The 18,413-nt window shown below is 41.6% G+C and overlaps 5 protein-coding genes across 6 annotated transcripts; 4 read left to right on the top strand and 1 right to left on the bottom strand.

Annotated features, from left to right (window-relative positions):
* LOC106372500 (transcriptional activator DEMETER) lies at positions 1-8,587 on the top strand. The gene is made up of 20 exons (XM_022693645.2): positions 1-161; positions 494-904; positions 1,248-4,016; positions 4,108-4,449; positions 4,578-4,668; positions 4,754-5,570; positions 5,643-5,722; positions 5,822-5,906; positions 5,988-6,079; positions 6,158-6,226; positions 6,343-6,379; positions 6,479-6,561; positions 6,687-7,130; positions 7,202-7,238; positions 7,323-7,380; positions 7,486-7,616; positions 7,713-7,778; positions 7,865-7,979; positions 8,080-8,118; positions 8,204-8,587. Exons 2-20 carry the CDS (start codon positions 583-585, stop codon positions 8,305-8,307), a joined length of 5,781 nt encoding a protein of 1,926 aa, XP_022549366.2. The 5' UTR covers positions 1-161; positions 494-582; the 3' UTR covers positions 8,308-8,587.
* A 708-nt stretch (positions 8,588-9,295) lies between these two features.
* On the top strand, positions 9,296-12,426 carry LOC106372497 (assimilatory sulfite reductase (ferredoxin), chloroplastic). The gene is made up of 8 exons (XM_048742619.1): positions 9,296-9,611; positions 9,968-10,744; positions 10,818-11,114; positions 11,206-11,403; positions 11,492-11,626; positions 11,712-11,828; positions 11,919-12,077; positions 12,181-12,426. Exons 1-8 carry the CDS (start codon positions 9,405-9,407, stop codon positions 12,232-12,234), a joined length of 1,944 nt encoding a protein of 647 aa, XP_048598576.1. The 5' UTR covers positions 9,296-9,404; the 3' UTR covers positions 12,235-12,426.
* A 314-nt stretch (positions 12,427-12,740) lies between these two features.
* Positions 12,741-14,449, top strand: LOC106372499 (uncharacterized RNA-binding protein C1827.05c-like). Its single transcript, XM_013812719.3, has 8 exons — positions 12,741-13,001; positions 13,092-13,206; positions 13,303-13,358; positions 13,431-13,478; positions 13,577-13,674; positions 13,913-13,982; positions 14,066-14,176; positions 14,264-14,449. The coding sequence occupies exons 1-8, from the start codon at positions 12,879-12,881 to the stop codon at positions 14,312-14,314; spliced, it is 672 nt and encodes a 223-aa protein (XP_013668173.1). The 5' UTR covers positions 12,741-12,878; the 3' UTR covers positions 14,315-14,449.
* LOC111201512 (eEF1A lysine and N-terminal methyltransferase-like) lies at positions 14,407-15,814 on the bottom strand. The gene has a single exon (XM_022693647.2). The coding sequence runs from the start codon at positions 15,673-15,675 to the stop codon at positions 14,452-14,454; it is 1,224 nt and encodes a 407-aa protein (XP_022549368.2). The 5' UTR covers positions 15,676-15,814; the 3' UTR covers positions 14,407-14,451.
* A 30-nt stretch (positions 15,815-15,844) lies between these two features.
* LOC106369377 (8-amino-7-oxononanoate synthase) lies at positions 15,845-18,391 on the top strand. Of its 2 annotated transcripts, XM_022693646.2 has the most exons (10): positions 15,845-16,197; positions 16,271-16,401; positions 16,478-16,585; positions 16,666-16,904; positions 16,983-17,024; positions 17,243-17,330; positions 17,420-17,553; positions 17,695-17,934; positions 18,018-18,086; positions 18,157-18,391. In XM_022693646.2, exons 1-10 carry the CDS (start codon positions 15,948-15,950, stop codon positions 18,281-18,283), a joined length of 1,428 nt encoding a protein of 475 aa, XP_022549367.1. In that variant the 5' UTR covers positions 15,845-15,947; the 3' UTR covers positions 18,284-18,391. The 2 variants fall into 2 exon arrangements, with proteins under 2 accessions (XP_022549367.1, XP_048598577.1); XM_048742620.1 differs by lacking the exon at positions 15,845-16,197 and having other exon boundaries at positions 16,482-16,585.
* Positions 18,392-18,413: the final 22 nt, after the last annotated feature.

Genomic DNA, 18,413 nt, shown 5'->3' with positions numbered 1-18,413 from the left:
TCCTATTTTTCTCCATAAAATGTATTCATTCTTCTTCTTCTTCACACCAGACTCTCTCTCTCTCTCTCTCTCTTTCTCTATCCATCTCTAACGGCAGAGCTGACTCAGTTCCTCCGGCATTGACCTCCCCCTGAGAATCATTCATAACCTCCCTCAGATCGGTGAGCTTCAAGCTCCATTCCCCGATTTTAAAATTTATTTCCATTTTTCCTTATATTCTATAAATTTGTTCTGTTAAATCTCTCCAGATCACGAAACGATCTACAGAGACTTTATTTACATCAATGTTGTAATTCTATTTTCTGATCATAATCTCAGCTATTAACACCTGAGCTCGATTCTCCCTAATTAAAACCTCAGATTCGCTTTATCAAACATTCTCTCATACATATGCTTCCTTTGATTCTAATTTATTTTTCTGGATTTTCTCAGCGTCTCTTGTAAATTGAATGCGTTTCTCTTCGAAAATCATTTGTTGCGTTTTATGTTGCAGATTCTTTAGTTAAAAGGAGTGATCGTCTCTCTCTCTATCGCTTGGTTTCATCAATGTTTGGTTGTTAGGCTGAAACAAATTTGTGAAGAATGAACTCCAGAGGTGATCTTGGGGATGGCTATGTCCCAGTCCCTGTGGAGAATCAATTCATGGGCTCTTGGACTCCGATCACACCCAGGAAGCCCATGCAAGGTGGATCAAGCGGTGTGGTTGTAGATGGTGGGGGGCAAGATCGTAATTACTACACAGGGGAGAGAGAGGATCCTTTGGGAAGGAGCAATGTTGCTTCTAATTCTCAAGGTGGATGTAGTAATGTGTTTGAACTGGACGACTTGTTGGATACTGATCAGATGCCTATGTCGTTCACAAGCCTGTTGAGTGGTGGAGATCATTTGTTCCAGGCTCCTCAATGTGAGTGATCATATCTGTGTTTTCAGTGTTTTTTGTAGCCATTGTTGCAGTATTTACTGTGGAACATTGCTTAGATCCAGTAGTGAAAAATAAATCAATGGGGTCAAAAGTTTATATATATGATATCAAACTAGTGAAACTTAACATCTTTATGTTTAAATTTGATTAATTCTTAAAATTGATATGGGTCAAATGACTCACATGATCCTTAATTGCCTCAGCCACTGCTTAGATCTTGTAGTATTCTGTTGGTCTTTGCATGAATATGAGAACCTTCTAAGCATGAGCCAGACATGCACTGCATATTTTATCAGTTCTTAAGAAAGTTAAGGTTTTTCCACAGGTGGAACTCCAGTGAGTAGCAGGCCTCTTTACAATTTGAATTCTCCACCTACAAGTGAAGCTGTTGAGTACATCTGTGGAGGTTCTGTTCAGCCTGTGCCTTCAACGCCTAGTCTGAGCAGAACAGGTCGAGATAATGGATTCCTGGAAACGATGATAACGAGAACCACAGGGCAGACATCTGACAACGGCATGCAGAGCGTTGTGGCCTCGTCTGTTGTTAACTCGACGGAAGTTGCTGAACAGAAGGATGGCAGCAGACAAAACGATCTGGGGTTTGATCTTAACCAGACACCTCAGCAGAAACCTTCCAAAAAGAAGAAGAAGTTCATGCCTAAGGTGTATGTGGAAGGCAAACCTATAAGGAAGCCACGCAAACCTGCAACTCAGGAAGCTGTGAAACCTAAAGCAACCGGGGGTGGCAAAAGGAAGAAAGCTCAGAAGACAAACTTGAAAGAATCAGCAGCTAACAAGCCAGCCATCGGTGGAGTTATGAGCAACACAAGCCTTGAAGTTACAGGCAAAAGTTGCAGAAAGGCTTTAAGTTTTGACTTGGAGAAAACTGGAGATGTGGGGCTAGATGACTCCGGGTCTGAAATTTTCCAGAACACTAGTGGTTCAAACTCATTTACTGAGACCAGAGATGCCGCTGGTGGAACAAGTGGTAGCTGGCTGGATTCAGTAACACAAGTAGACCAGACCAATGGATTGGTTGCTGCGAACCAGCCACTTGAAGCGTCAACAGTCGTGACACTACCCAGAGGATCAGAAGTAAACCATTCTCGAATGCTGGCCAGAGACCAACAACCTGAATTATTCACTGGAAACCAGCAACGCCAGTTCCCAATGGAAAACCAGCAACGCCAGTGGCCAATGGAAAACCAGCAACGCCAGTCGCCGATGGAAAACCAGCAAGCTTGGCTTCACATGAAAAACCAACTTTGTGGCTTTCCAGTCGGTAACCAGCAGCCTCGCTTGGCCATGGGTAACCAACAACCTATGTATCTGATGGGAACCCAACGATCTGCATTGGCAAGTGGAATCCAACAACCAGGAGGTCTCCAAGGGAACAACCAGCCTATGTTTTTGAATCAGCAATCACAGCAGACTTACTTACCTGCTGAAAATCACCAATATGGATCACCGTCAGGCATGCAGCAGCATGTTATGTCAACCAGGGGGCAACAACATGGAATGCTGCTGGATAACCAGAGATCTCACCAGCAACCTGGTTCATCAGTGAGAGGCCAGCAGACTTGCTCACCTGCTGGAAATCAACAATATGGATCAGCGTCAGGCATGCAGCAGCATGTTATGTCAACCAGGGGGCAACAACATGAGCTGCTGCTGGATAACCAGAGATCTCACCAGCAACCTGGTTCATCAATGAGAGGCCAGCAGACTTTCTTACCTGCTGGAAATCAACAACATGGATCACCGTCAGGCATGCAGCAGTATATGTCAACCAGGGGGCAGCAACATGCGCTGCTGCTGGATAACCAGCGATCTCACCAGCAACCTGGTTCATCAATGAGAGGCCAACAGACTTGCTTACCTGCTGGAAATCAACAATATGGATCACCGTCAGGCATGCAGCAGCATGTTATGTCAACAAGGGAGCAACAACATGGGATGCTGCTTGATAACCAGAGATCTCAACTTCTGATGAGAAACCAGCAACCTGGTTCATCTATGAGAGGCCAGCAGACTTGCTTACTTGCTGGAAATCAACAATATGGATCACTGTCAGCTATGCAGCAGCCTGTTATGTCGCCCAGGCAGCAACAACATGGGATGCTGCTGGAGAACCAGGAATCTCAATTTCTGATGAGTAACCAGCAACCTGGTTCATCAATGAGGGGCCAGCAGCCTTGCGTACCTTTGATGAACAGGCAACTTGGAACTCCTAAAGGTTTTACTCACTTGAATCAGATGGTAGCTGCCAACATGTCATCGTCTGGGCATCGACCTCATCCTCACTCACAAACTCCAGCAACAAATCTGTATATGGAATCTGTTTCCAGGACTTTGAATGGGTCTGCAGGTACATATCAAAGAAGCAGCATTGCTGGATACGGTTCTTCACAGCAAGATATCTACCAAGGAAATGAGCGCATCCCATCTCATGAGAGATCCAATGCTGAATATTTTGACTTACGCAAGAAAGCCCCATCTCAAAACTCTGCTTTGCCAACTCCAGATAACGCTAAAGATGTCGAAGCAAGGGGTTTGAAGAGACAGCATGATCGCGCAATGGGACATATGCAAAACACAGTAGCTCATTGGCCATTGCTCCAACAAATTGCTCAATCACAAGATGTGGAGAGACAGAACATTAGCACAAGTGCAAAACATGTAGATGCAGCAAAGAAAATGAGAATCCAGAAACCAGTCCAAGAAAAGGTGCATGGCGTGGCTCCTGAGGTAATAGATATTGAGGATTATCCAACTGATGGGGCAAGAAAAGATAAAAGTGGTGTCCCAAAAACTCCCGCAAAAAAGGGTCCTAGAGGGAGAAAGAAAGCAGTACCTCCACCAGCCCATGCCTCAGGTTCCTGTCTAGCTCAAAATTCTGCAGATACTGAGAAAGGTATTGTCCCAGAAACTCCAGCAAGAAAGGGCCCTAGAGGGAGAAAGAAAATAGTACCTCCGCCACCCAATGCCTCAGAGATCCAGGTTTACCAACCTACTCCAGCCAAGAAACCTTCATCAAGAAGCAAGGCTAAAGAGAAAGGGATGAAGTCCAAACAAGATTCAGGAAAAGCAAGAGGTAATTATTTTCTACAATCTCTGTGTGATACATTTTGAGTTTTTAGTAACTGATATTTCCAAAAACCACTGCTGGTGCGTGTGTTGTAAAGGTCAATCAGGAGAACTTCTACGTGAAGATTGTATTGCAGAGATAATATACAGGTTGCAGAATCTATATATAGGAGATGAAAGCAGAAAACAAGAGCAAAATGCACTTGTCCCATACAAAGGAGATGGTGCAGTTGTTCCATATGAGGCCAAGACGAAAAAACCAAGGCCTAAAGTTGACCTTGATGATGAAACAACTCGAATATGGAATCTTTTGATGGGGAAAGAAGGAAAAGAGGGTGAAGAAGAGATGAATAAGAAAAAAGAGAAGTGGTGGGAAGAAGAGAGAAATGTTTTCCGAGGGAGGGCTGATTCATTTATTGCCCGTATGCATCTGGTGCAAGGTGAATACCCATAACACACTTAACTCTATATCTTTTTTTTTTTTTGGCATTTCATCTCTGGTTAGCAATCACAAGAATCGGCTAAAACTTTGTCCTGAAATCATAATATTGAGCTTGAATGTTTACAGGAGATAGACGTTTTTCGCCATGGAAGGGATCGGTGGTTGATTCGGTCATTGGAGTTTTCCTTACTCAGAATGTCACAGATCACCTTTCAAGGTATGTTGGTTGCTTTACGAAAATGAGCATGTTAGTAGAGAGTTCCAAAACATAGAAAATAATCAGTGGTGTTTTTACGATGCAGCTCTGCTTTCATGTCTCTAGCTGCACGATTCCCTCCAAAACCAAGCAGCAAACCAGAAGATGAAAGGAATATTAGAAGCGTAGTTGTTGAAGATCCAGAAGGATGCATTCTCAACTTAAATGACATCCCTCCGTGGCAGGAAAAGGTTCAAACTTCGTCTGATACGCAAGTTTCTGGGGTTGATAGTGGATCAAAAGAGCAGCAAAGGTCCTGTTCAAACTCTGGAATCGAAAGGTTTAGTTTCTTAGAGAACAGTAGTCAGAACTTAGAAGAGGAAGTGTTATCATCACAAGATTCTTTTGATCCCGCGAGTTGGACATCTCAATCTTCAGGGAGAGTTGGATCCTCTTCAGGTTCCAAATCAGACGCAGAGTTTTCTACAACCAGATCTGAAACAAAAGCTGCCAGTGGATCAGCACAATCAGTGCAAATTGGGAGTCCAAACTTGTCTGTTGAAAGATCGCTTCTCCATCAAGAATCTGGTGATGTTCAGATACAAGAAACTTCAAATGTCGCTCAGAAAAAACCTGATATGACGGCAGATTTAGTCGATATAGAAGATTGTGGAATGAACTTCGTACCAATAAATTTCACCATGGCACGTGAGAAGAAAGGAACACAGGCTGCTGGGAAAAAGCCTACAAGCCAATGGGATAGTCTTAGAAGAGAAGTGCTGGAGAGAAAAGGGAAAAAAGAAAGAAGCAAAGAAAGCATGGACTCTATTGATTATGAAGCCATTAGACGTGCTAGCGTGTATGAGATTTCTGATGCTATTAAAGAAAGAGGAATGAATTACATGCTGGCTGTAAGGATTAAGGTAAATTAGTTGATCTTAGTTTTTGTCTCAAACATGAGAACATTATTCTAAATTGATTGGAAAATTATGCAGGATTTCCTTGAAAGGATAGTCAAGGATCACGGTTCTGTTGATCTTGAATGGCTAAGGGATGTGCATCCTGATAAAGCAAAGTAAGTAATTCACATTTTTAATGAATGGGCGATTCACATTTTACTCAACAGTTACGTCATATGTAATACTGATACAAACTGATCATGATCATTTGACAGGGACTATCTCTTGAGCATAAGAGGATTGGGTCTGAAAAGTGTAGAATGCATTCGACTCTTGACACTCCACAATATGGCTTTCCCTGTAAGTCGGACTATATCATTAGCTACTTATAATTAAAACCTACTGGTTAACTAAGTTGGAAGTGGTATTGATGATGTGAAGGTTGACACCAATGTCGGAAGGATAGCAGTTAGGTTGGGATGGGTGCCTCTACAACCTTTACCTGAATCACTTCAACTACACCTTCTGGAGCTGTAAGTTTCTTTCTTTATCACTCAAACAACTAAAATCTTTGGTTTTTCGCAAGTCATAACCGTGCAGTGCTTCCACAGATACCCAGTGCTTGAGTCCATCCAAAAGTATCTATGGCCAAGACTCTGCAAACTCGATCAACCAACACTGTATACTCATCAACTCTTTACCAAATCATTTGTTCTGAAATAATCTGTTCTTCTTCTTTAGAATTATATCCTCATTACTAATAGTGAAACTAATTAGCGTCCTTGAATTCGTTCAGGTATGAGTTACACTACCAGCTGATTACATTTGGAAAGGTATTATTGCTCTAACCTTTGAGTCTATCCGATAATAATTTGAAGCGTTGTAGGCACAAGGTCAAATAAGTGTCTCTAAATCATGTGAACTCATGTCAGGTATTTTGCACGAAGAGTAGACCAAATTGTAATGCATGTCCCATGCGAGGAGAGTGCAGGCACTTTGCTAGTGCTTATGCTAGGTAAGCAAACCGTTCATGCATTATCATTTTAGCATAAGCTCTAGTAATCCAAACATAACTATATTACACATGCCAAAGTAACTATTTCTAATTTGAGAGTCAAATGACTGATGTCAATGTAACAGTGCAAGACTTGCGTTGCCAGCAACAGAGGAGAGGGGCTTAACTACTGCAACTATCCCAGTCCCTCCTCAACCCTTTCCTCCTGCATCCATCCCGATGATGGAGCTACCTCCTCCTCTAGAGACTTTTCTAACAAGGGAAGTACCATCGAATGGAGGAAGCTCGGAACCCATAATAGAAGAACCGGCTACGCCCGAGCAAGAAGTCACTGAGATAACAGAGAGTGACATTGAATATGCTTACTACAACGAGGACCCTGACGAGATTCCAACAATTGAACTCAACATTTCGCAATTCGGCGAGACGCTTAAGGAACACATGAAGAATAACATGGAACTCCAAGAAGGTGACATGTCCAAGGCTTTGGTTGCTTTGGATCCATCCAGAACTTCAATTCCAACTCCCAAACTAAAGAACATTAGCCGTCTCAGGACAGAGCACCAAGTGTAAGCCAATATCTCCTATATTTCATCTTTCATAGCACAAGCTAAATGACAAATGAGTCGTCTGTTTGCAGGTACGAGCTCTGGGACTCACATCCCCTCCTCGCTGGTGTAAGACAATCGTTTATTTTCTCTATACTTAAAAGGTGTTTCATTTGAACAAGATTATTTAAAATCCTTATTTGATGAAAACAGATGGATAAAAGAGAACCAGATGATCCAAGTCCTTATCTCTTAGCTATTTGGTCACCTGGTAAAGAATAAATGTTGCACTGTTGCTTTCCCTGTGTAGTCAGTTCCATAGAAAGTAAAGCTAGGACTCAAGGCATTTAAACTAATGTAATTGTTTGGTTGACAGGGGAAACGGCGGATTCGCCTGGACAGAAATGTGGAGGGAAAGCGTCTGGCAAATTGTGCTTTGAGGAGGCTTGCTCAGAGTGCAACGGCGTGAGGGAAGCGAATTCACAGACGGTTAGAGGAACTCTTCTGGTGAGATTTTTTTCTAGATATTTTGTAGTGTTCATAAGAAGGGAGAAGTGAGACTACAAGTTACTGATATCGTTTTTTTTTTTTTATCATTGACAGATACCATGTCGAACTGCCATGAGAGGAAGCTTTCCCCTCAACGGCACATATTTCCAAGTGAACGAGGTAGTTTAAATGACAAGTTACTGATTTGTCTAGATCTTTCTATTTACTTTGATTCTTGATCCTTGTTTATCATTTTTATCTTGCAGGTATTTGCAGACCATGAATCAAGTCTCAAACCCATAGATGTTCCTAGAGACTGGATATGGGATCTACCGAGAAGAACTGTTTACTTCGGGACATCGGTAACATCAATATTTAAAGGTAAAAAGCATTCACATTGATCAAATTTTAATAACTTTGGCAACCTTCAGCTTCTCTTTGTCAAAAGAAGTTCTTGAAATGTTTTGTGGAATACATGCAGGTATGTCGACAGAACAGATTCAGTACAGCTTCTGGAGAGGTACACGTCTTACACAGAGAAACACATTGTTACTTATCAACATAGCATACACACACTTAAGACTGACACTGTTATTCTTATGCAGGATTCGTCTGTGTGCGAGGATTCGAACCCAAGACCAGAGCACCTCGCCCGCTGATGGCCAGGTTGCATTTCCAGAAAAACAAAGTGAAGAAGAACAAAACCTGAAGATCAGTGGATTGAAGAAACAGCGTTGCTTCTCTGTTCTCCTCTGAATAAAAGACAAGCAAAAACCTCATCTAGACATAAAACAGAACACCAAATAGTCTTTTTTTTTTAAATATAATTTATGCCTTCATTCATAGAGCAGAAGAGCAACAAAAGAAGTTAGCAAAATGCCAAAGGAAGATTTCTTAGGTTCTTTTAATTTCTCTCTAACAAATTGTAGCATTCGTGCAAATCCAAACGCATGTAAACATTTAGATATGAATGCGTCTTTCTGCCGTCAGTTAATGCATCTTCCTTTTCTGTGTCATTAACTAAGATCATCGTTTTCTCTGTCATTAACTACTTCAAATGTTAATGGTGTGGACGGTCACCAACTAATGTTATGGGTACAAAGAATTAATAGATGCAAATCATTAAAGTAATTAATATGTCTTTTTGATAGAGTATATTCACTAAAGAAAATGTGGATGCTGTAATATGATTTTAAGTATACGAGGAACAAAATAGCAAGCACTTGTTTATTAAAGAAATAAAAAGTAAGTAGGTAGCACCAGCTAAAACTCTGCATACTGATCATATTTAGCATGTGCCCAACACAAACCACTAAACCTTTTAGCCTTACAAATCAGCAAAGTAGGTGAGATACTGTTAATTACCCTTTTACCCTCGTCCCGTAAACATTCTCTAGTATACTTTGGTGCACCAAGTTGCAGAATAACTTTCTCATCTTAGCATCTGAACCATATTTAACTTTGAATGTATCCAAGATGCCATCCCGGTTCAAGTCTTTATCAGAGCAAAAATTCGATTTTTATTTCTCCTATTATCCACTCACGCGCCTCTTCATCATAGACACGAGACACGCGCGCTTAACCAACCGTTAGATTCTTAATGAACGGCGCGATATAACAGTTGAAAAGTAAAATCGTTGTGTTCCACGCGCTTCTCATGGGTATAAGCTAGCCGCCTCAGGTCACGTGACTGCGCACGTTAGTCTCCATCTCTCTAAATCTCTTAGCGCACGCCCCATTTCAATTTTATCAACACCATCAAAAGCCTTCGTCACACACACTCCCTCTCTCTCAATCAGTGAAGTGATGTCGTCGTCGTCGTCTTCGTTTCGATCTCCGGCGGGTGCCGCCGCCACTCTGTTCTCGTCTGATCAGAAGATCAGACTCGGGAGGCTCGACGTTCTGAGATCTTCTCATTCGGCTTTCTTAGGGAGGAGAAATCCACGTGGCGTCGTCTCGGTTCATCCATCCTCTTCCTCGTCGAGTCCTTCGCCTATCCAAGCCGTCTCCACGGTGAGATTCGATCTCCCACTATCGAATTTTCCTAATGATTCTGTTCTCGATGGATTCTGATTGTAATTAGTGAATTTGATTTCTGCTTGTATGTGTTGATGAAGCGATGATTAATATTGGTTTATAGATACCGGTTTAGTGGTTTGGTTTGATTAGTTGGTTTATTAGCTGATTATATATATTACATGTAAATGTTCATTTTATTCAATAAGAGATATTTTGGATAACAAACTTTCTTCTTCTCTCTCACGTAGCTAATAATTAATTTTATGAATCGAGTTTTTGTGCTAAATCATATATATATATATATATATATATATATATATATATAACAGTGACGGTTATGTTTTATTCAGCCGTCGAAGCCTGAGGCTGCGACCAAGCGGAGTAAAGTTGAAATAATCAAGGAGAAGAGCAACTTCATAAGGTATCCACTCAACGAGGAGCTTTTAACCGAAGCTCCCAACGTCAACGAGTCAGCCGTGCAGCTCATCAAGTTCCACGGTAGCTACCAGCAGTACAACAGAGAAGAGCGCGGTGGAAGATCTTACTCCTTCATGCTCCGCACCAAGAACCCTTCCGGAAAGGTCCCTAACCAGCTCTATTTAACTATGGACGACTTAGCAGATGAGTTCGGCATCGGTACGCTTCGTTTGACCACTAGGCAGACGTTTCAGCTCCACGGTGTTCTCAAGCAGAATCTCAAGACCGTGATGAGCTCGATTATTAGAAACATGGGAAGCACTTTGGGGGCTTGTGGTGATTTGAATAGAAACGTTCTTGCTCCGGCGGCGCCTTATGTGAAGAAAGATTATCTCTTTGCGCAAGAGACGGCGGATAATATTGCGGCTCTGCTTTCTCCTCAGTCGGGGTTTTATTACGATATGTGGGTTGATGGGGAGCAGTTTATGACTGCTGAGCCTCCTGAGGTGGTGAAAGCTCGAAATGATAACTCTCATGGGACTAACTTCGTCGACTCTCCTGAGCCTATCTATGGAACCCAGTTCTTGCCTAGGAAGTTCAAGGTGGCTGTGACTGTGCCTACAGATAACTCCGTGGACCTCCTCACCAATGATATTGGAGTTGTGGTTGTTTCAGATGAAAATGGGGAGCCACAGGGCTTCAATCTTTATGTAAGTGGACACTCTTTTAGCCTACATGTGTTTTTGGTTTGGAGATGTTTGAGGTTAATGACTCATCTTGTAGGTTGGTGGCGGTATGGGAAGAACACACAGAATGGAGTCTACTTTTGCCCGCCTGGCAGAACCATTGGGTTATGTGCCAAAGGAGGACATTTTGTATGCTGTGAAAGCTATTGTGGTCACACAGAGAGAACACGGGAGAAGAGACGATCGTAAATATAGCAGGATGAAGTATTTGGTCAGCTCCTGGGGAATTGAGAAATTTAAAGATGTTGTGGAGCAGTACTATGGTAAAAAGTTCGAGCCTTCCCGTGAACTTCCAGAGTGGGAGTTCAAGAGTTACTTGGGATGGCATGAACAGGTATTGTTGCTGAAAAACCTTATGAAAGTTCAATCACTTCACTTTCAGAACTTTTCTGGTGACTTAATCAGCAATATCTTATTATTCTCAGGGAGATGGTGCGTGGTTTTGTGGGCTTCACGTAGACAGTGGTCGTGTTGGAGGTATAATGAAGAAGACATTGAGAGAAGTAATAGAGAAATACAAAATTGATGTTCGCATCACACCAAACCAGAACATTGTATTGTGTGATATAAAGACCGAGTGGAAGCGTCCCATTACCACAGTGCTTGCTCAGGCCGGCTTGCTGGTGAGCACAGCTTTCTTTGACTATTAGTTATGCATATTTAATAACTATTGCGACATAAACTGAGGAAACCGCTTACTTTTTTTTGTAGCAACCTGAGTTTGTCGACCCATTAAACCAAACGGCAATGGCTTGTCCAGCTTTTCCTTTGTGCCCTCTTGCGATAACCGAGGCAGAGCGCGGGATCCCCAGCATTCTGAAGCGAGTGAGAGCAATGTTTGAGAAGGTAGTAAAATAACTTACATTTACCTAAGCTTGTGTCTTTACAAGCAATTGATCTTGATGTAAAAAAAACTCTTTGTTTGGATCAGGTTGGTCTGGAGTACGAGGAGTCTGTTGTGATAAGAGTAACCGGTTGTCCTAACGGATGTGCAAGACCGTACATGGCTGAGCTTGGTCTAGTGGGTGATGGTCCTAACAGCTATCAGGTATGGTTGGAGCACAAGCTCATGTGAATAATGAGAACAGTGTAGTAAGCAAGTAGGCCTCATATTCTCTATTGTTGTGGGGATCCGCAGGTTTGGCTAGGAGGAACACCGAACCAGACACAGATAGCGAGGAGTTTCATGGATAAGGTGAAGGTTCACGACTTGGAGAAAGTCTTCGAGCCATTGTTTTATCACTGGAAAGTGGACAGAGAAACTAAAGAATCATTCGGAGAATTCACAACCCGCATGGTAAGCATCACATATAACTTCTCAGTCCTTCACAGTGACTTTTAGTTATATTTTGAAGAACAAACAAAAATATTTACTTTGTTTCTTTTTTTTCAACTTGCAGGGATTCGAGAAACTCAAGGAGCTAATAGATACTTATAAAGGAGGTCCGCAATAAGGAGGGACCAGCTTTTCTTCTATAAACCCATGTGATGGAGAACCTGTTCTTGTTTTGTACCAGTTTGTTTTCTTTGATATGGCTTTGTCTTGTGATCTAGGCTTAATAGCACATCAATAAGCATATCTTTTCATTTTCTATTTGCTTTTTAAATACACTTTGATTTCCCTTCTATTATATGGTTTCTTGGTCTTTTTTGTTGTTATTCTGTATGATTTTTCAAGTTAATAATCAGAATAAAAAAAGTAATAAGTAACTTACTAAAGAGTTTATTAACGCTGTAGTGAAAAGAGAGACGGTAGAAAGTGTTAGTTGGAGTATTGAATATACACAGTATTGGGCCAGACTGTATACTTTCTTATTGGGTCAATTTGTAGCTTATTTAGATCCACAGAGTTAGCAATGATATTTTCACATTATTTATCTATTGGCCCATTTAACTAACTTTCGTCAAGCCAAACGTTTGTCGAAACGCTGGAAGAAAGCGTTTTCAGAAACTACGTTACCTTAAAACGAACGTAAACAAAAAAAAACAAGAGAAGAATACAAGTCGCAGATATTTATAAAGTTTCAGCTAAACCCTAATTTTGAATCTCGACTCTCTCTCTCTCTCTCTTCCTCTTTCGCCGCCGACGACAGCAACAATGGGTGCCAAGGCGAAGAAAGCTCTGAAGAAGAACATGAAGAAGATCACCGCTTCCGCTGCTGCTTCTTCCTCTTCTCAGCTAGCTGCTCCCCAAAACACCAAACCATCAGCTGATTTTCTGGTAATTTTTTTCTTCAACGCCTTCACCTTACCTTCAAATTCGTTTCGATTCCATTACTTGAATCTCTCTATTCGTCTCTCTTAATAATAGCCACTAGAAGGCGGTCCAGCTCGAAAAGCTCCAGCGACCAAAACCATCGAGAACAAAGCCACAGTGCTATACATCGGTCGTCTCCCTCACGGGTTCTACGAGACTGAGATCGAAGGTTACTCTTTTTTAAAACTTGATTACAAGCTAAAATTGATTGATTGTGTTTGATCACACACACTGCTCAAACTGTTTGTATCTTTGTTGTTCATAGCTTTCTTCACTCAGTTTGGAACAGTCAAGAGAGTTAGAGTCGCACGAAACAAAAAGGTTATTTATACTTTATTTGTTTTCTTTGCTATATTTGTTTTCTCATTACTTTTCTTCTTTGTTTCTTATTAGACTGGGAAATCAAAACATTTTGGATTCATTCAGTTTGAGGACCCCGAGGTATATACTTTTGAACCTTTAAAAAATGGTGAAACCCTTTGTGTATATGTTCCTGATTCAATTCTTAAGACTCTTTTCATTTTGGTTGTTATATGTAGGTGGCGGAGATTGCAGCGGGTGCGATGAATGACTATCTGCTGCTCGAGCACATGCTTCAAGTCCGTGTTATTCCGCCTGAGGATGTTAAACCAAATCTGTGAGTGACTTCTTGAATCTGTTTTCTTTATGAATAGTTAGTTGTGGCATATTCAGTTGTGTAATGTTATTTTGCTTGGCTGCCTATGTGCTTCTGAGTGGAATAGCTCTCTTTCGAATGATATCTTGTGTGCTTGACGATGCAAGCTTAGAAGGTCAATGTCTATGGTTTACACAAAGATAACATGTGAAGAATTGTATTGATCATAATGCTTTTATGTCCGGAATTGTTGTATTAGGTGGAAAGGGTTCAAGTGCCAGTACAAACCAGTTGATTGGGTTCAGATCGAGCGTAAACAACATAACAAGGTATTATATTTTATTCACTTTTCTTGTTCTCAATTTACCATTTCTCATTTGACTTTTAACTTTGATTTCTCTTACGTATTTAGGAAAGGACATTGGAAGAGCATAGGAAAATGTTGAACAAGGTTGTGAAACGTGATCAGAAGAGGAGAAAGAGAATCGAAGCTGCTGGAATAGAATATCAATGCCCCGAGCTTGTAAGTATTCGATTTCACAGTCTTCTACATTATATATAAGTCGGAACACAGAAGCTGAACCTCATGATCTTTTGTTACTGCTTACAGGTTGGAAATACACAGCCATTACCTAAGAAGATCAAGTTTAGTGAAGACTAGTAACCTCAAAGCTGTGGAAGAACGAACACACATTTTCGATAAGCTTTTGTTTTTATATGGTATCTGGTTTATTCTACTTCCGACACATCGGATCGAGAACTCAACTTTATTGCAACGAAAATTTCTGTTTTAACATCTCAAATCCTCTGTATAGCATCAACATACTTCAAGACAACTGGTGATAGATTCTCCATAGTAAAACCATTCAAGCCATCTCTAACTGAAACAGTTGCAATGAGAACTTTGTTCTCACCATTCCCAACATCAATCTCATACAACCCAGCAAACACCCGTCTAAACACATCCTTGAGTTCTTCATAGAACCTCTTGCTCAGAGGAATGACATTGATAACCAAAACCCCACACGGAACAAGAACCGCCCTTGCAGCTACCAGAACATCTCTCCCCACAAACTCCACCGGAGGAGCACTCACGCCGTGTACCGGATCACTAGAGTCAAGATCAACCATCAACACATCAAACTTGCTACCATCATCATCAAGCCTCTTCAAGAACTCAACACCATCTCCAACGTGAACACTCGCAAACCTCTCTTCCAACCCAAAGTAACACCTCGCGATCCTCACCACTTCAGGATCTATCTCCACCCCCGTAACCTCAAACCCTAACTTCAACTTCAAGAAACTAACCAACCCTCCGCCTCCAACGCCAATACACAACGCCTTCGGTCTACGTTTGAGATCACAACCAATCAAGGAGAGGCTCGCCACCATCGGGGGCAAGTAAGGATGCACAAGCTCCGTGAGCTGAGGCTCGAACTCCTCTCCTCTTGTACGGACCATCTTGATATCGGATTGGATTAAGTTAGGCGTTCTCTTAAACCTCAACCTCCTCCTGAACTCTCTCGTAACCTCATCGATCTCAATCTCTACGTCTTCGATTAACATTTCGCCTACGTAAGGCCCGATGGTTCTCTCCAGCTCTACTCTGGTGACAACGTCATCCTCGTAAATCAGAAACGGCACTTCTTCTTTGACTAAAGTTTTGGGTGAGAGAGCTGCGACGAGAGGCTTCACTCTCTGCTGGAGTCTCTCGTCTTCGTCGGCGGCGGAGGAATTAGAGAGATCTTCGGGATCGTCGCCGATTAGTATCAGACGAGAGATTTCGGGGAGGTTGAGGAGGAGCTGGAGATGGCCTGACTCGGTGGAGAAGATCCAGTCGGTTTCTCGGTGCTTGGGGACGAGCATGGCGGCGACCCGGGGAGATGAGTCGCTGGATTGAATCGGCGAGTCGAGGACGGCGACTCGGAGGAGATGCGACGGAGAGTTAGGGTTGGGGATGGTGAAGGAGATGAAGCGAGAAGGAGAGATGGTTTCGAAGATTCTCACATCAAGCGCCATTGCTAGTTTTTGATTTCACCATCTCCAATCTCTCGAAGGTTTTAGCTGATTCGAGTAAACCGGATTGAACCAAACCAGAATAAACCAATCATGTGATTTGAACGTGACTAAATCTGATTTTTCACTAATGCAATTGCAAACATGTAGAAGAACCAGAACAAACCAATCATGTGACTTTCACGTGACCAAATCTGTTTTTTCTCATTACTCATCTTCTCTGCAAACATGTATAAGAACTAAAACGCATTCTCCTTACACTTAATTCTCCACGAATGGCGGATAATTCGTGGGATAAATGTGTGGAAGAAGCAGTGAATGTGCTTGAATCGAGACAAGTCCTTCGATCTCTGAGACCCATTTGTATATCTAGTCAAAAAGATGAAGAAATGGCGAGAAGCAGAGGTGATGAAGGAGACGAGTACGAGGTGTTCGACGGTATGCGTCAATGGGATCGGACTTCAGTTGAGGTTTCTGTCTCCATACCCACATTTCAGAAATGGCTTCACGATGAACCCAGCAACGGTACGTTTCATTTTCAGTTTCGGAGTTTCCAAAGTAACGATTTTTTTTTAAGTTGAGAGTTTCACATTGGCAGGAGAAGAGGGTTTTAGTGGAGATGCGTTAGGCGAGGGTGGAAAAGAGCGGTTCAAGAAGCTTCTTTTATTCTCTGGGAATGATTATTTGGGTTTGAGCTCACATCCTACCATAGCAAATGCTGCTGCAAGCGTATGTTTTCAAAACGTTTATCATGCCAACGAACATATGTTTCTTCCACTGTCTTATGGTTTTGTCTTCAACGCAGGCAGTCCAAGAATATGGTATGGGACCTAAGGGTTCTGCGTTAATTTGTGGCTATACCAATTATCATCGCTTGCTTGAGTCTAGTTTGGCGGAACTGAAGAAAAAGGAGGTAAAAACAAAACATGAGTCCCCATGATATTGATGTATATCTAGATGAAAGCTGATTGATTTTTTCTTTTATCTTTTTAGGATTGTCTTGTTTGTCCTACTGGGTTTGCTGCCAATATGGCTGCGATGGTTGCAATTGGAAGTGTTGCTTCTCTTTTGGCTGAAAGTGGGAAACCTCTGGAGAATGAAAAAGTGGCCGTCTTTTCTGATGCGCTGAATCATGCATCGATTATTGATGGTATCCGTCTTGCTGAACGACAAGGAAATGTTGAAGTTTTTGTTTATCGACACTGTGATATGTATCACCTTAATTCGTTACTGTAAGCCCTTCCCTGTCCATATCTTCTCCTCTCCTGATATCTAGTTTCACTTATGTCATCTATAATTTTTTGGGACAGATCAAGTTGCAAAATGAAGAGGAAGGTCGTAGTGACTGATAGGTTAGTCACATTTTTTACTTACTTACTGCTACCCTTTGTTCTATTATACTAGTTATAAGTTGTAGTACTTAAATGTTCCGGTCTGAACATAGTTTTGTAGTGCTATCTGCAAATTCTAAACTTATCAACGACTTTGGTAGTTTGAGAATGTGGACATATGAAAGGAAGTTCTAATGGTTTGTTCTCATTTTGTTTTTTTATTTTTATTTATTTTACAGCTTATTTAGTATGGACGGTGACTTTGCACCTATGGAAGAACTCTCTCAGCTCCGAAAGAAGCATGGCTTCTTACTAGCCATTGATGATGTAAGTTGAGTGAAAATTCACGTTACAAATTTTAGCTGTTGGTGTCAACTACTTTGTCCTGAAGACATAACACTGAGTCGATCAATCAGGCCCATGGAACATTTGTTTGTGGAGAAAATGGTGGTGGCGTAGCCGAGCAGTTTAACTGTGAAGCCGATGTAGATCTATGTGTGGGCACTTTGAGTAAGGCAGCAGGGTGTCATGGTGGATTCATAGCTTGCAGGTACACATACCCATATGATCTATAATTCGTAAACCAAGAGAGTTTGTTTTAGTGGTTGAGTTCTCTAAGGTTCAGGAAAGCTTATGATAAACTAGACTGGTAGTAGTCTGTAACAGCTTAATTTTATTTTTTTGGAAACAGCAAGAAGTGGAAGCAACTGATCCAATCTAGAGGACGTTCATTCATATTCTCAACAGCGATACCTGTCCCTATGGCTGCAGCTGCTTATGCAGCGGTTGTAGTGGCGAGGAAGGAGGGATGGAGAAGAAAGGCAATATGGGAGAGGGTGAAAGAGTTTGAGGCATTATCTGGAGTTCAAATCTCAAGCCCCATTATCTCACTTGTTGTAGGCAATCAAGCGAAAGCCCTTCAAGGGAGCCGGTTCACACTCTTTCTCTTCTTCTTCCTCGCACATGCACACACACAGTTTTATAGATGATTTGACTTCCTCAACATTGTTGCAGGTATCTATTAAAATCAGGCTTCCATGTGATGGCAATCAGACCACCCACAGTGCCACCCAATTCTTGCAGGTAAACAAACAAAGAAACTTCACACTTCTCCTATGAATCTCGATGAAGCTCTTTTTCTTTCTTTGTTCAGGTTAAGGGTAACATTAAGTGCAACACATACCACAGAAGATGTGAAGAAACTCATCACTGCGCTTTCTTCTTGTTTGGAATTTCGCAACATCACTCACATTCCCTCCTCTCTATCTCCTAAACTCTAGAAACTTTTTTACTGTCTCATTGATTTGATCACTTGAAATAGATACTTTTTATGTATTATTGTAAAAGCCCTACTTTGCAAAATGTTCAATGCATTTAAAATCTAGCTACATGTGATGGTCTCCCAGTGTA

Source organism: Brassica napus, chromosome A10 (genome assembly GCF_020379485.1).
Source record: "Brassica napus cultivar Da-Ae chromosome A10, Da-Ae, whole genome shotgun sequence".
NCBI classification, from domain to species: Eukaryota; Viridiplantae; Streptophyta; class Magnoliopsida; order Brassicales; family Brassicaceae; genus Brassica; species Brassica napus.
This window is presented reverse-complemented; position numbering and strand designations above follow the sequence as displayed.

Bases quoted from the DNA above. Each gene is read 5' to 3' on its own strand.
- LOC106372500 (XM_022693645.2), top strand. From the start codon at position 583: ATGAACTCCAGAGGTGATCTTGGGGATGGCTATGTCCCAGTCCCTGTG. The intron at 4,450-4,577 runs GTGAATACCCAT...GAATGTTTACAG, and splicing joins CCGTATGCATCTGGTGCAAG to GAGATAGACGTTTTTCGCCA. The intron at 7,239-7,322 runs GTAAGACAATCG...TGATGAAAACAG, and splicing joins CACATCCCCTCCTCGCTGGT to ATGGATAAAAGAGAACCAGA.
- LOC106372497 (XM_048742619.1), top strand. From the start codon at position 9,405: ATGTCGTCGTCGTCGTCTTCGTTTCGATCTCCGGCGGGTGCCGCCGCC. The intron at 11,404-11,491 runs GTGAGCACAGCT...TTTTTTTTGTAG, and splicing joins TTGCTCAGGCCGGCTTGCTG to CAACCTGAGTTTGTCGACCC. The intron at 11,627-11,711 runs GTAGTAAAATAA...TGTTTGGATCAG, and splicing joins TGAGAGCAATGTTTGAGAAG to GTTGGTCTGGAGTACGAGGA.
- LOC106372499 (XM_013812719.3), top strand. From the start codon at position 12,879: ATGGGTGCCAAGGCGAAGAAAGCTCTGAAGAAGAACATGAAGAAGATC. The intron at 13,359-13,430 runs GTTATTTATACT...GTTTCTTATTAG, and splicing joins GAGTCGCACGAAACAAAAAG to ACTGGGAAATCAAAACATTT. The intron at 13,675-13,912 runs GTGAGTGACTTC...TTGTTGTATTAG, and splicing joins GAGGATGTTAAACCAAATCT to GTGGAAAGGGTTCAAGTGCC.
- LOC111201512 (XM_022693647.2), bottom strand. From the start codon at position 15,675: ATGGCGCTTGATGTGAGAATCTTCGAAACCATCTCTCCTTCTCGCTTC.
- LOC106369377 (XM_022693646.2), top strand. From the start codon at position 15,948: ATGGCGGATAATTCGTGGGATAAATGTGTGGAAGAAGCAGTGAATGTG. The intron at 16,198-16,270 runs GTACGTTTCATT...TCACATTGGCAG, and splicing joins TCACGATGAACCCAGCAACG to GAGAAGAGGGTTTTAGTGGA. The intron at 16,402-16,477 runs GTATGTTTTCAA...TCTTCAACGCAG, and splicing joins TAGCAAATGCTGCTGCAAGC to GCAGTCCAAGAATATGGTAT.